Source organism: Lonchura striata, chromosome 10 (genome assembly GCF_050655825.1).
Source record: "Lonchura striata isolate lonStrDom1 chromosome 10, ASM5065582v1, whole genome shotgun sequence".
NCBI classification, from domain to species: domain Eukaryota; kingdom Metazoa; phylum Chordata; class Aves; order Passeriformes; family Estrildidae; genus Lonchura; species Lonchura striata.
The window spans coordinates 15460115-15473176 of record NC_140712.1 but is presented as its reverse complement, the minus strand read 5'-3'; the positions used below and the strand labels follow the sequence as shown (position 1 = coordinate 15473176).

At 41.7% G+C, this 13062-nt stretch overlaps 1 protein-coding gene across 1 annotated transcript in view; it reads right to left on the bottom strand.

Moving 5' to 3' along the window:
• Positions 1-1569: 1569 nt before the first annotated feature.
• Positions 1570-13062, bottom strand: part of WHAMM (WASP homolog associated with actin, golgi membranes and microtubules) — a 13872-nt gene continuing 2379 nt past the window's right edge. The window contains exons 2-10 of the mRNA XM_021537399.4: positions 11921-12094; positions 10480-10630; positions 9823-9992; positions 8995-9160; positions 7853-8040; positions 6377-6463; positions 6197-6292; positions 5170-5809; positions 1570-2875 (exon numbers count right to left, since the gene is read on the bottom strand). Of these exons, the coding sequence (XP_021393074.4) occupies positions 2589-2875; positions 5170-5809; positions 6197-6292; positions 6377-6463; positions 7853-8040; positions 8995-9160; positions 9823-9992; positions 10480-10630; positions 11921-12094 (1959 nt within the window). The 3' untranslated portion in view covers positions 1570-2588. The remainder of the gene's footprint in view (positions 2876-5169; positions 5810-6196; positions 6293-6376; positions 6464-7852; positions 8041-8994; positions 9161-9822; positions 9993-10479; positions 10631-11920; positions 12095-13062) is intronic.

Genomic DNA, 13062 nt, shown 5'->3' with positions numbered 1-13062 from the left:
TGCAAACCTCTCCCTGCCACAGCAGTCAGCAATACCAGCAGCACCCCGGGGCACTTACCTGACCTGCTTAGAAAGACTTCCTGTGACAGAAACCACCTTTCAGGCAACCTGTCCCTGCACCCCTCTGCTCCCACTGTTTGTTAGAAAGGTTTTCCTACCATTACCCTGAATCATCTCAGCTGTAATTTAAGCCCCTTATCTCCCTGTGAACACGCAGAACAAATTACTTCCCTCCTCTTTGCAGCTGCTTCTTATGTATTTGAAAACTGCTCTCTCACCTTCTTCTCTTTAGGCTAATGCCAGTGTTCTGGTGTTTACCTTGGCTGTGCTGCTGACACCCAGGAGAATTGGTGATGCAGCAGCTACTCTGTTGAATAGGATCCATTAAATCTTGGTAGTAAACCAGGCAGTGAGGATTACCTGATAGAGGTGAAATCTTCTATCTACATCACCCAGAAAATTGCAGCAGCCCATTTTCCACAGAGCAGACCTTTTGGCTGTCCAGCAAATAAAACAGGCTTCAGAAAACATTTAGCAGTTTCTGAGTGGATTTTCAAGGATATTTTTCAGCCTGGGATGTAGAGCTCTGTTGGACATGTAAGATCAGACCCAGAAGAGCTTCAGACATGGTTACAAAATAAATCCTTAAGCAGGAGAAATCACTGTCCAGTAGTGCTGATCCTCAGATGGCCTTTCCTGAGTAAAAAGTGCTGCTGTTGAACACACAAAAACTCTTAAGATTTGTTGGAGAAATTGCAACTCAATTCTCCACATACTTTATGCTGTGTGCAGCTTCCCAGGAATGCAACAACAGTAAATCAGTAAAGGGCTCTGTGCTGCCATTTGGCAGGAGGTACCAGCCAGGGGGAAGCAGCCCAGCTTCTGCACCCTCTATCCAGCTTTAAATAACTGCACCACTAAAGGCCATGGCCCAGGAGAGCTCCCAGCCCCAGCACCATCCCATGGTCTGAGCATTCCTCCTGCCCAGGGTATCCTTGGGGGAGCAATCTTTGCTTTCACAGGATGGTTTTGTCTATGGAAGTGCTCAGTATCTGGGGTGGGTTCTGCCCAGCCCAGCTCAGGGGGCAGCAGGGTGCTGTGGGCACACACTGCCATTGTGCCCAGCTCCCCTCCAGGGTATCGCCCTGTGAGGGCTGAGTTACACCTGACCTCTGCTGATGTTCCTTTTGTCTCTGGTTTCATAGCAGTGGACAAAAAATGGTGGCTTTTTTCTCACATCCAAACAGCAGTAGGTGCTTAAACAGTAAAAAATGAACCCCCAGCTGCTGCTTCTGCTTCTCACATGAAAACTGCTGCATGCATATTTACTGTGCTGATTAAACAGATCTGCTGCTCTACAGTGGAACAGGGAATTAAAGCACTGTATTTTCAATTTTGTTACCAAATTACAATTCATAAATATTTGGGAAAATAAAGGCATTTACATATGCCATTAGTGAGAGTGCAGTTGCTGTATGGCTGCCACTTGCTATCAAAACCAAGGGTACCACGGCTTAAATAATGCTCAGTTCACAGCAGTATCCTAAAATGACAGCACGCTGAATCTACTTCTTCTGTCAAGATATATTTTTATTAAGGGTCAGTATAAACTTCAAAAAAAACCCAAACTTTAATCATTTTTGCCACTATATACCAAAAATAGCAAGAGTCTCTAAATTGAATGTAGCTGAATTTTGAAATAGTCAGCTTCCAGGCACAGTGTAAATACCTGCCATTTATAAGGCCATCAGGTAATTTAAATTCATGAGAGTAGCTATAAACATGTACTGAAGTTCTCAGTGGGGAAATGCAGCCCTGCCTTACAGGACTAAATCCTGAAAAATATTGTATACAATATTTTGGCTCTTTCTTTCATGTCAACAGGTCGTTGTAAATGTAGATGTACGAAAAACATTTTACATTTAAAAGTTCTCTATACTTTCAGCTAAAAAAGTAAAACTTTCCATTAATTACTGCAGTAGTGTTTATTTCAGACTTGAAACTGATTTTCCCAATCAGCGTTATCAAGCCATCCTTAAGTGCACACTTTCTGTCTTGATGATAAATGGAGTACCCATGCAGTTATTTAACAGTGAGCTGCATTAGACAAGCAATATCTTTAAGAATTTTCTGGACAATGGAGGGAGGAGTGGAAGATTCCATATTATGCTCAATTTTCTGGTCTACCTCTGTCAACACAGATTTGCTTCTACTTTAAGGGATTTTAGGTTATTTTTTCATTTCTTAAACTTTGTTGTGATAGCATTACCTACTGTGTAGTAACAACCTAAATAATGTATATTTAAATCCAGAATTTTAGTTGTCTTCAGATGTGGCGAAAATACTACATGGTTGAGCCAGGAACACCTATTAGTGCAAGCATAATTTGGAGTATGATTTATCATGCAAAAATATGAATCTGTAGCTCCTACAGAAAATCAGCAGGAATCTTTTACTTTACAAGACATTTTGGATTATGAGAACACCACACACAATCACACAGTTCTTTCATTTTGACAGGGACAGTCTTCTACAATGTGCAAAATGAGGCACACACTCTGTTCCAGTCAGCAGTTCTGTTAGGCTGCTTAGCTGTCCCATTCTCCATTATTCTGATCGTTGTCCTCCTCTTCTTCAGAATCAGCAGACACTTTCTTAATTCTCTGCATGGCTGCCTTAATGCTTTTCTCTAGCTCATTAGGGGATCCTCTACTGACATCTCTCTCAGTATCTCGGTTCACTTTCCTCAGTTTAACCCCTTGCCTTATGGCAGAGAGGATGTTGTCCTTCACAGAGGCGTACGGATTTGGCTGCTCCACCTTGCGAAGGTGAACTTCACTGCGCTTCAGAGAAGCCAAAACTTCATCCATGGAACCTGCAACACAAAAATCTACTGTTACCAGAAGAAAGCATGAGACAACCACACCTAAGAGGTATGAAGCCCTACCTAAGTGTTCAGGGGTCTTTCTTTAATCTGTGCTAGCACTAGGATGGTCTGTTCTGGCACAAGAATAATCTTTTCTGGCATAGACTCTTTCAAGCTCTGCAACAGCAGGCTCTGAAACTGTTTTTAAAAAGCAGCTACAGCTTTTATATCTTGAATTGAGAATCCAGTGTCTTCTCATCATTATATAAGGTTGTGCTCTAAGGAAGAAATTATACACAAAGGACAATGCTCTTTTTCATTACAACTTTATGGGCATTCAAAAAAATTGCACTGAACCAAAAAAATCTCTTGCATTCTGTGTTATAAACAATTCACCATCCCTTGCAGCTTGCCCAGAAGCCTGCTGAGACCATCAACTGCATTTTCGCTCAGCCAAGAGAAAAATGAAAGGATTTGAGTAGAAGGGCTTTAAAGTGCCCCACTGAAGTCACTGGAAGCCAGATCAGGCCCTGTGCAGGCAGTTCTTTTCTGCATGGACTTAGAAAACAATTCCTATTTTGCAACATGATTTAGATCTCAGGTGTATGTTCCTGAGCTTCAGACCATGAGGGACACCATACTGAGTTTCCACTAGACCTCCTGATACAGACTAATTTGTGTTTTACTCCTGCTGGACTCTCTGCTGCTTGCTCCAGACTGTCAGACAAGGAGGCTGTTCCCTGGACAGCAATAGGTCCAGACCATCTGTGCCTCACAGCCAGAAATATTTTTGCCATGCGCATTGCACACAAGGTTATGTGATTAACATCAACCACTTGAAATGTAACAGTGTGCTAAATCCTGTGGTACCTTCAGAGACTAAAAAGGATCAAGCAAAGATCCACCAGATTGCCTTAAAAAGCTTACAAGTAAGAGAGTCTTAAGTCTACTACCTAAATGGGCTGCCTGGTAAAAGGTTAGTCAGACAAACAAATTATAAAATAAGCCTCTCCTGGCTTTTCACATATAAAGACCTGAGTAGCCCACAACTAAAAACAACATGTTGGTGAAGCTGTTTCAGTAAATTCTTATGGTAAGTTAGCAATTACTGTTACAGCTACTGACGTTATGGTTTTCTTTAAGAAATAGGTGTAAACAACTAATCAGATCTTTCCAATAAGCAAAAAATACCTTTTCTTATCCAAAAAGACTAATGTTAGGCTGTGAATGGCAGTAAGTATTAGCTACCAGACGCGCCTTTCCACTAGTAATCAGACTAGTTTGGAGTACAACTCCTGTTGCTAATCAAGGCTTCTTCAGAGTATCTGTGGTAGTTATCCCATGGATATCCCACACTGAAGTCTGCACTGGATGCACAGTAGTTTGCCATGGTAACTCAAGTGTGCCTCAGCCCTTCAGCTGCTTGTACTTCCCCACAGCTTGGAAGAACTAAAAATGCTGAACTTCCCCTAGTATTTCTGCCTGTGGTTTGCCTCTGAACTGATAGAGGATACAAAGGCTGCTTGGATGTATTGTGAAGAGTTGAAAAGGAAAAGGAATGTACCATGTTTAAAGACATTCTTCATTCTAGCATAAGCTCCACTGTGAAAAACAACAAAAAAAAATTGCTGCTTTCCAGCTTAGATCAATCTCTCTGACATAGTCAAAATATCCGCTCGCCTCAGAGACAAAAATAAACCTGTTAGCAGAATGCAACCGGGGCAGCCTTGGGAGGCTGCTGAGCTCTATTCTCATTCAAATTACTCCTTCAATTGGCAAGTTCAGCCTTCAATTACACCTGCAAAGCAAAGGTGTAACAGAGCAGAATTTCTTCCCTAGGAATGTATGCCAAAGCTATTCATCTGCCTTTCAAATCCTGGTTGAATTCTGCATGAATTGCCTTAGGAAACCTTTGTTTAGAAACCAAGCAAATCATAAATGGACAAAAGCTGTGCACACCTTAGAAACATAACCAGCCCAATTACCAGCTCTGTAGTATGTACATCATGGACACTAAAATGTAGCCTTAGTACAGCTACAAATTTACCCACATTGGTCTTCTGATTGGAACACCAGGACACTGTGAAGTGTCTCAAAAAGGAAACACAAATCATTGTTACCCATTTAACATCCTGAGCTATGGTTAGTATTATTGTATGTAGATTCTTAGACTAAGCTTTCCAAGAGCCTCATTCTCCTGATCAAAACTACACATTATTTCTGTCCAGAAGCAGAGGAGGGAGGGAGATCACAAAAATACAGGAAATGCATTAAAAAGCACTGGTTGATGTGAGCCTACTTACCTATGCAATTATTTATAGACCTCCTGGATGAGTCATCCTGATTGTGCAGTGCAGGACTTTCTGAGGGGCTATCAGAGCTGAGGGGAAGTGGTTTATCCTCTGTTGCTGATGGTTTTAACTGGAGAGGTAGGCTGGGAGGTGGGGGTGGAGGAGGCAAGGGAGGAGGGGGTGGAGGAGGGGGCGGAGGAGGGGGTGGTGAGCATGGAGAGACCATCAATTCCTCACTGTGCTTTTGTTCCTCTGTGTCACCATCAGTAGCAAAAATCTGGACAGGGACGTCTGCTGGGGGTGTATTCTGACATGAAGCTTTTGGCTCCTCATCTTCTACAAGCAGAATACTCTGTGGCTGCTCGAGAGCTGTCCTTACTCTTGGTGAGGGTGCAGGGGACAGAACTTCTGGGGGTGTATTCTGACATGAAGCTTTTGGTTCCTCATCTTCTACAAGCAGAATACTCTGTGGCTGCTCGAGAGCTGTCCTTACTCTTGGTGAGGGTGCAGGGGACAGAACTGCTGGGGCTGCCCCTGTGCTCGATGCAGGTGGAGGGGACAGCACCACAGCCTGCTGAGGGATGCCTTGTGGCAACTTGGGACTGCGAGGCTGGGGATGAGATGTTTTCAGAACAACATGAGCTGGACACTTCTGAAAAAAAAAAAAAAAAAATCATAAGGCAGGAGGTCACATCTCCATTGGATTGGCCAAACCATAAACCCCAATGAGATAAAAAGCCACAGAGCACAGAACTGTCCCACTCACCCATTCAGGCAGAAAATTCAACCCTGAATAAATTTAAATGAACAATGAAGCATTTATTTCAAAGCCATTTCCTCACCTGTATTCTTTGCAACAGAATCCACACCTGGAAATTGTATCTTTAGGAGATTTAATCCCCTTTACTCATTATACAGAATCCTATTTCATGCTATCCAAATGGTTGCCTCTGATTGGGACCACACTCACATGTGAGCTATGGCTACTTCCTGACATGTTTTGACACCACTTAGGACTACTGCAGTTTACAGTACTTGCCTCCCTGAATACTTTCAGCCTCTCCAGCGTTTTCTGACGTTCCTGGCTTATCCAAGCTTTTTTCTTTTTCTCCTCCTCTTTTTGCTTGTCTCTCTTCTGCATTAAAACACAAGTAGGTGAGCATCAGTGTGTGAAAACCAGCAGCTGCCAAACTCCCCAAGGCTGCTGTTTGGTACTCACTATCTGAATGCTGTGATGCTGCTGGAAGCGCTTTCTGCTCTCTTCTGCCTGTTGCAGTCTCTGCCGGTGGCTCGCTTCACACTGATCCTGGGAGAAGAGCAGAATTCATGCAACTCTCAGTCAGTTCACACTTCCTCTGCACCAGCTCTGCCATTAACTCCTGTGCACCAGCCACTAAACAGCAACCACGGCTGGGTGCTTGGCAGGGCCAAGAAAGATGGCTAAACTTAACTAAAGTCAGATGTGAGACCCTGATGATGAAGTCTGTGGGACTCCTTCACACCTAAAGCCAATGTTCTCCTAATCAGCTGTATTTTTATTCATGCTGCAGCAAAAATGTATCCAGACGTGACCCAACCCCTCTTTAGTTAAAAAAAAAAAGAAAGAAAAAAAAAAGAGAAGAAAGGGAGAGAAAAAGAAAAGAAGAAACAAGCTCATGCAAAGACATGAGGAAGAAGGCAAAAAGGGAGCTAGCAAAGCACTACAAAAATACAAAGCTACGTTTTCCCCCCTCCCTTATTTGCCATAGCTCCCAAGTACAAAAGGCAAGGAAGCAAAGGTATGGGAAGCACAACGATGCCTAGCAAGGGTACTTTCTGTTAGTAACAATTGCAGAGAAGCCACAGGTTTCAGTGTTTTCTCTGGGAGTCGCTTTTTGGCTCTGTACAGAGGGGGATTATCCACAAGGCTGGACAAGCATTTGCAAATCATGTGGCATTTGGCTTCAGTGTTATACAACCAATAGACAGCAATTAAAGAAAACAGAAGCAAAAGAAGTGTCTGCCAAGGAAGCAGTTGCAAGCAAGAGACAATGGCTCACAACACATTTCCAATGTAATTCCCAGTTTGTCCAGGCTACTGAGTGATAAAAGGTCACACAGACTTGATCCCAGACTCTGCTCTCTGCCCCAGCAGAACTGCAGGTGTAAGGTAAACTCTTACTGAGAAGGTTCATGAGAGTCAACTTTTGTCTCCCTAGTGTCCTGCTCTGAATGGGAAACAAAGGAAAAACTGCCCTGGGCACAGAACTGCGAGGCTGGAGAGAGAACTGCAGCTGTTAAAATTTCCCCTTCCTCCTGTTCAAAGATAGGGTAGCAGTGTGTGGGTTGTCTATCACTGCAGCTTCCTCCACAGGTCAGTTTCCTGCTGTACTGCAGCTGCTTTGAAAAAGGCTGCTAGGGTAAAGCTCCAGCTGGCCCCAGGGCTCTGGCAAGGTCTGAGACCCACAGATAGGAGAACACTTGAGTCACCCAGGTAAGTTTGTGTTCTCCTTCCAAGCCAGAGACACACTTGCACCACACCACGGAGCATAAAGCTGTTAAAATCACATTGCCCCTCTTTGTGCTTGCAGGCCTTGGCACTGAGTCATGAATCATCTTGTATGCACCACCCAAACTTCCCTAATTGTTTCCTGTCCATCCCTCATGAGTCAAGACATCAGCTGAAGATAATGCACATCTCCAGGACTGAATTTACTTTTTTGTTCCTGAGGTAGGCTCTCCTCGCACAGACAGTCCCACGCTTTGTCTCCAACTGCTTAGTCTTCTGCCTCAGCACCGTCATTGCTGACAAGTTAGCGTAATGTTGTCCCATGGTCTGTTCAATGACCTTGAGCTCCTCAGGATTTTCACATGTATCATAGTAAACAACTTCATCCTGTTTCTCTAAAAAGGCATTTGGCATTTTTTAAGAAACCAAAAATTGCCACAGTTATTTAAACATTTAAAGAGCTAATGACATTTTATAAGCCATTGAAGGCAGTGAGTTAGTTATGAGTAAGTGTAAAGCTCCAAAGCTGAGCTGGGACCTTCACAGTCATATGCAAACATGTCACGTTACTCACAGGGGTGCTTTGCAGGATCAAATTTATGCTGTTAGCATTTGTTATTTAGCTTCCTCTTTCAAATGTCTCCCTGTGTTTCAACTCCTACCTTCATGAACTGGAGTCTTCCTGGAAAATGGAAGGCTCTTCTGATCAACACTGGATGTCCTATTTTACTATTTACCACGCTTCAGTTATGTAACGAGTGGCAGCAATGTTTACCTCACAGTGTACGTGGTAACAGAGAATTCATAAGCACAAATAAGAACTCGACTGGTGCCCAACTTGATATAACTGTGTCACAAAGAGACAAACTGGAAGATAGTAGTATTCAGGTAAGATTCTAGCTATAACCACCTTTTTTTGCCACTATAGGATGCAGTTTGTAATTTCTACATGTTAGATTAGAATAGATGATGATGAATTACAGGACCTATTTCAGCAGGTTCACAATACCCAGTTTCTGTGAGTAGATCATGTAGATATTAGAGCAGTTAAACCCTGTCAATATAAATTACTCCATGCTAAACCAGGGCATGCACATATCACAGCTGCTAGCAAGATGAGCAACCAGTGTAGCTTTTTTTTTTTAAACTTGTGTTATCGAATTAGCGTCTAATTAATTAAAGTGTCTAATTAAAGACAAAATATCAGATGGTACCACAGCATTAATGTTTTCCATTAATGCTTTCTACTACCAAGACCTGAGCAATGATATCTATTTTTAATTGAAAACAGAGCAGGCTATGTCCCTTCTGTGTTCTGAATATGTGCTTAAATAATATTTTATTCTCACCTTTAATCTGTCTCTTTATAGTGTCCAGCTGTACAATAAGCAGCATCTCTTCATGTTTCAATACTTCAAGCTGTACATTATATAATTCCAGCTGTGTTTCATAATACTGTATTTCCAGCTCCTCCACTATACTTAAATTATCTTCTTGTTCACCAAGGTTCTCCATCTGTAACAGAAAATAAAAAGCATTAGTAACAAAATATGCACACATGAAACATGTCTGGATGCACAAATGCCTGTAAGGAGCCTGGTCTAACTAGCAGCTGCTTTGGTATGGAAAACAACAGAGCATTAGAAATGGCTTGGAGCAGAAACTCAGAGAACTCTATTAACCTAAAGTATAAATTTACCTTCATTTTAGCAGGAAAGACTTCATTATAATCTGTACAAATGAGACTGCTCCTGAAAACAATCATATATGGTACAGTACAATACTCTTGGAAAATAAATATCAGGTACTCCTAGAAGCAGTTAGATGGCATCAAAAATTAGTATTAAATAAGTATCTTAATTTTTCAGTGTCCTCTGAAAATAATATCTGTTCTCTATCTCCCTAAAATGAAACAATTTCAAAGATTATTATCATAAATGCTCAAATGATACCTGAACTGAGAAAGCATGCATATTAAGCTTCACTGAGTGTTCTCAAACATGCAGGAGCAATTAAAAAACTGCAGACATCCATTTTCTGCAACATAAAACTGTGCTAAAAACCTAAATTGTTTAATTGACAAAGACTTGAAAAGCCTACTCTCATGACCATTTTGGTAGGTTTTGATCAGCCGTTCAAAGAACAGTGACAGAAAAGGAGGCTTTGTAAGGTCTTACAAGTTTCTGAATGCCAGTTCTCTTCTGCTTCAGGCACAACTCTCTTGCCCTCAGATGCTGAAGGGTTTCTTTTGCCAACATATATTTCAGGTTTTCTAGTCGTGGCAAAGCTGATGCCCAGGTGGTTTTACCAAATCTTTCCTCATCTTGCTCCATCTGTTTGTGCATTGCTGTAGATTAAAACATGGTAGTAAAGCATGAGAAATGCAGTGTACTAATAACCCTAGTGTGTTTCTGAAGTATTAAAAATTCTAATCTTATTAAACTATTTCTGAAGCTTTAGAAATTACAAGATTACAAGGTTGGATTTGTGACCTTATACATGTAAGTGAAATACTTTATTGCACCATGGAAACACACCCTAACAGTTGCACAGCAATATACTCTGTTCACATGCTGAAATCCTTGAGGCTTGCACATCAGGCATTAAAAGTACTCATGGCTTCTGTGCAAAGGCTCACTTTAAGTCTCAGGCAAGTAAAATCTAAGTTGTAAACCCAACTGGTTAAAATATATAAATCTTAAGTGAATTAAGTATTTCTTTCTGAAGCTGGACATTCACCTGAACCTCATGTTCTGCAGAGATAAGAAGAGCTCTCTTAAGAGTTACTTAAGTTAGGTATTTACACAACCTTTTGTGTAAGTCATTCTGATTACCTGCTAGAGCCTTTACAGTTTCCTTGAAGTAGTTCACTGTGATATCCTGAATAGAGCACACAGCACTCTCAGCTCGCTTAGTCCATTCATCAGCATCCTTCTGCAAAGCTGCTACTCTTCTAGGCCCCAAATTATCATACTGCAAAGATTTCTACAAGGACACAAAATTCTCAGTTACCACCTGGTTTCCACAGAGGTGCAGCCACACTATGTTACACTTGGAGACATTTCAAGAATGGTGGCAAACATGACCCCCTCACCTGTCACAAAGTGAATCACTCCTCATTCCTATTTCTCATTCTCTAGGCTAATTCAGAACCTTTGTTCTCCAATCCTGACCTCACATTTGAATTAATTCACTTCTTAAAATATTTTTAAAACTAGCATCTTTAAAATTACATCCAACACAAGTGTTTTTTATTGTTACTAAAAGTAACTCTTCTACGTGCAATGTTCTTTTCTATTTTTCCCCATGTGTTGACAGCACATTGCACCAGCAGGTTCTCCAGTTTGGCAGTTCTTTCACACAGGAACAGGGATACAGAAAAGAAACATTAGAGAATGTTTTAAGTCCACAAAGGAGACACGGGTACAAGCCCAGCATTAAAATACATTTTCAGAATAATTATATTTCAAATAAGCTCAAATATACCTTAAAGGTTTTTTTTTTAATACAAACTTTGTTTCATTCTTTCCAATTTCCACTTTATTTTTCAGAACAGTACATTGAACATTTTATTGTCACAGGTTTAGACCTTCAGTATCCAAGCACCTTAATCTAAACTTGAATGTTCTCAAAAAGAGCAGAACAATTTTAACAGCTCACTTTCATTTTAACACGCTATATAAGGAAAATCAACATAGTAAATGGCTGTCAATCCCAGGGGTATCATAACTTTCAGAATGTGCTTCCAGTTTAAGATGCACATAAAACAAAGTGAACACAGTGACAACGGGTATGTTTTCATCTGCAGTTCTAGCAGGTTGTAGCAGTAATAGAAAACTCCTTTGAGTGGGAAGGTCTCCCCCACAACTGAGTTAATCTGGTGCATCAGCATTCCTGGGGATGACATTCTCAATGTAAAAAAACTAATCCCATGGGAGGTGACACAACAAAGGCTACTTATATTGCAGTAAATTCAGCCTCCCAGAGAGTAAACCCCAGGGAGGGGGAGCTCGGGGATATTCTCCTTTTAAGTGGGACACTGGTGGGAAGTCAGCTGTAGTTCTAGTGGAGCCATTATCATGGACTCCAAGATCCTCTGAGAATGGCTCTGCCCTAACTCTGAATTTGTCAGTCATGTCTGCTGGTTTGGCAGAGGAAGAAAAGCAGGTACATCCAGAAGTAGGGAATGTTATGTGATTTGAGCCTGAACTGCTCTGAGAGCAGCTGATGCCCCACTGTGTGGCTTGGCCCTTTACTCTGTAAAGACAGACTTACCAGGATTTCCAGTTTGTACAGTGTCGCCAGCTCTCGCATGTCTCTGAAGGGCTGCAGTAAATACTGGTAGAATTGTGTTGCCATGGTGACCAAATCCTGATAAGCTTCATCTTCTTCTTCATAAACCTTCATCAAAGCCACCATTGTGTCAGCACTTTTATGCTGCTGTAGAACCTAGTGGGATAAAAGGTAAATCAGACACAGCTGCTTTGCATTCCTGTGTGCTGGATGCTGCCAGGCTCCGGCAGGAAGGACCTGTCCTTCCACAGCTAAGACTTCCTACTGCACAGGAGGCCAGTTCCAGGCATTCTGCAGCCACCCCAGATGAAAATACCTCCAACACCACACTGTTAAAGGCACTAATTGCTGCACATTCCATCAGGAGCCTGCAAGGAGCATCCTGCCTAGGGCACCCACCAGAAACATTCTAATAACTGTGTGCAGATGACTTGGCTGCTGCTTTTTATAAACATAAATGGGAATCTTGGGCAGTCTGTACTGGAAGGACAAGCAAGGTATTCTTAAACTAGCAGTTGCATTGCTTCCACAATTACTAAATGCCTGCTAATGAGTTTTTTGATCCAGAATTTCTGACTTCAGGCACAGAAAAAAAACTAATTGGCATTTACTTCTGATACACCCTGCAGTTAAATTCCTTTAACATTTGTATGATTTATAATAGTTTATTCTACCTCAGTTCTAGTGGTATTGCACTTTGTAAGTCATAATTCTTCCATGGAATTACTGCCTTTTGATACACTAGGCTCTATTTATTTCCTTCTATGACAAAATAAAAAGTTGGGGATTTCCCCTCAATTGCATTTGTTTACTGGTACCAATCAAAGCTTCAATGGTTTTTCTTTTGACACCAGCTGGCAGAGACCATGGCATGCTCTACATGCCAGGATAGAGTGAGCTGGCTGAGAGAACACAGCTAAGTTCCACTGAGAAACAGACCTTCCTGGAAGGACAGCGTGTGCTTTGCAGCTCCATGAAGAGGGAAGGGGATGGGAGGGGTGTGTGTGCTACCCGTAGTGAGAAAAAGTATTAAAAAAAGCTTGGGTTGTGCTGCATCTGAAAACTGAACCATCACCTTTGTTCTTGCCTTGAGTCAGGGTAACACAGCAGCGTTCCCATGTATG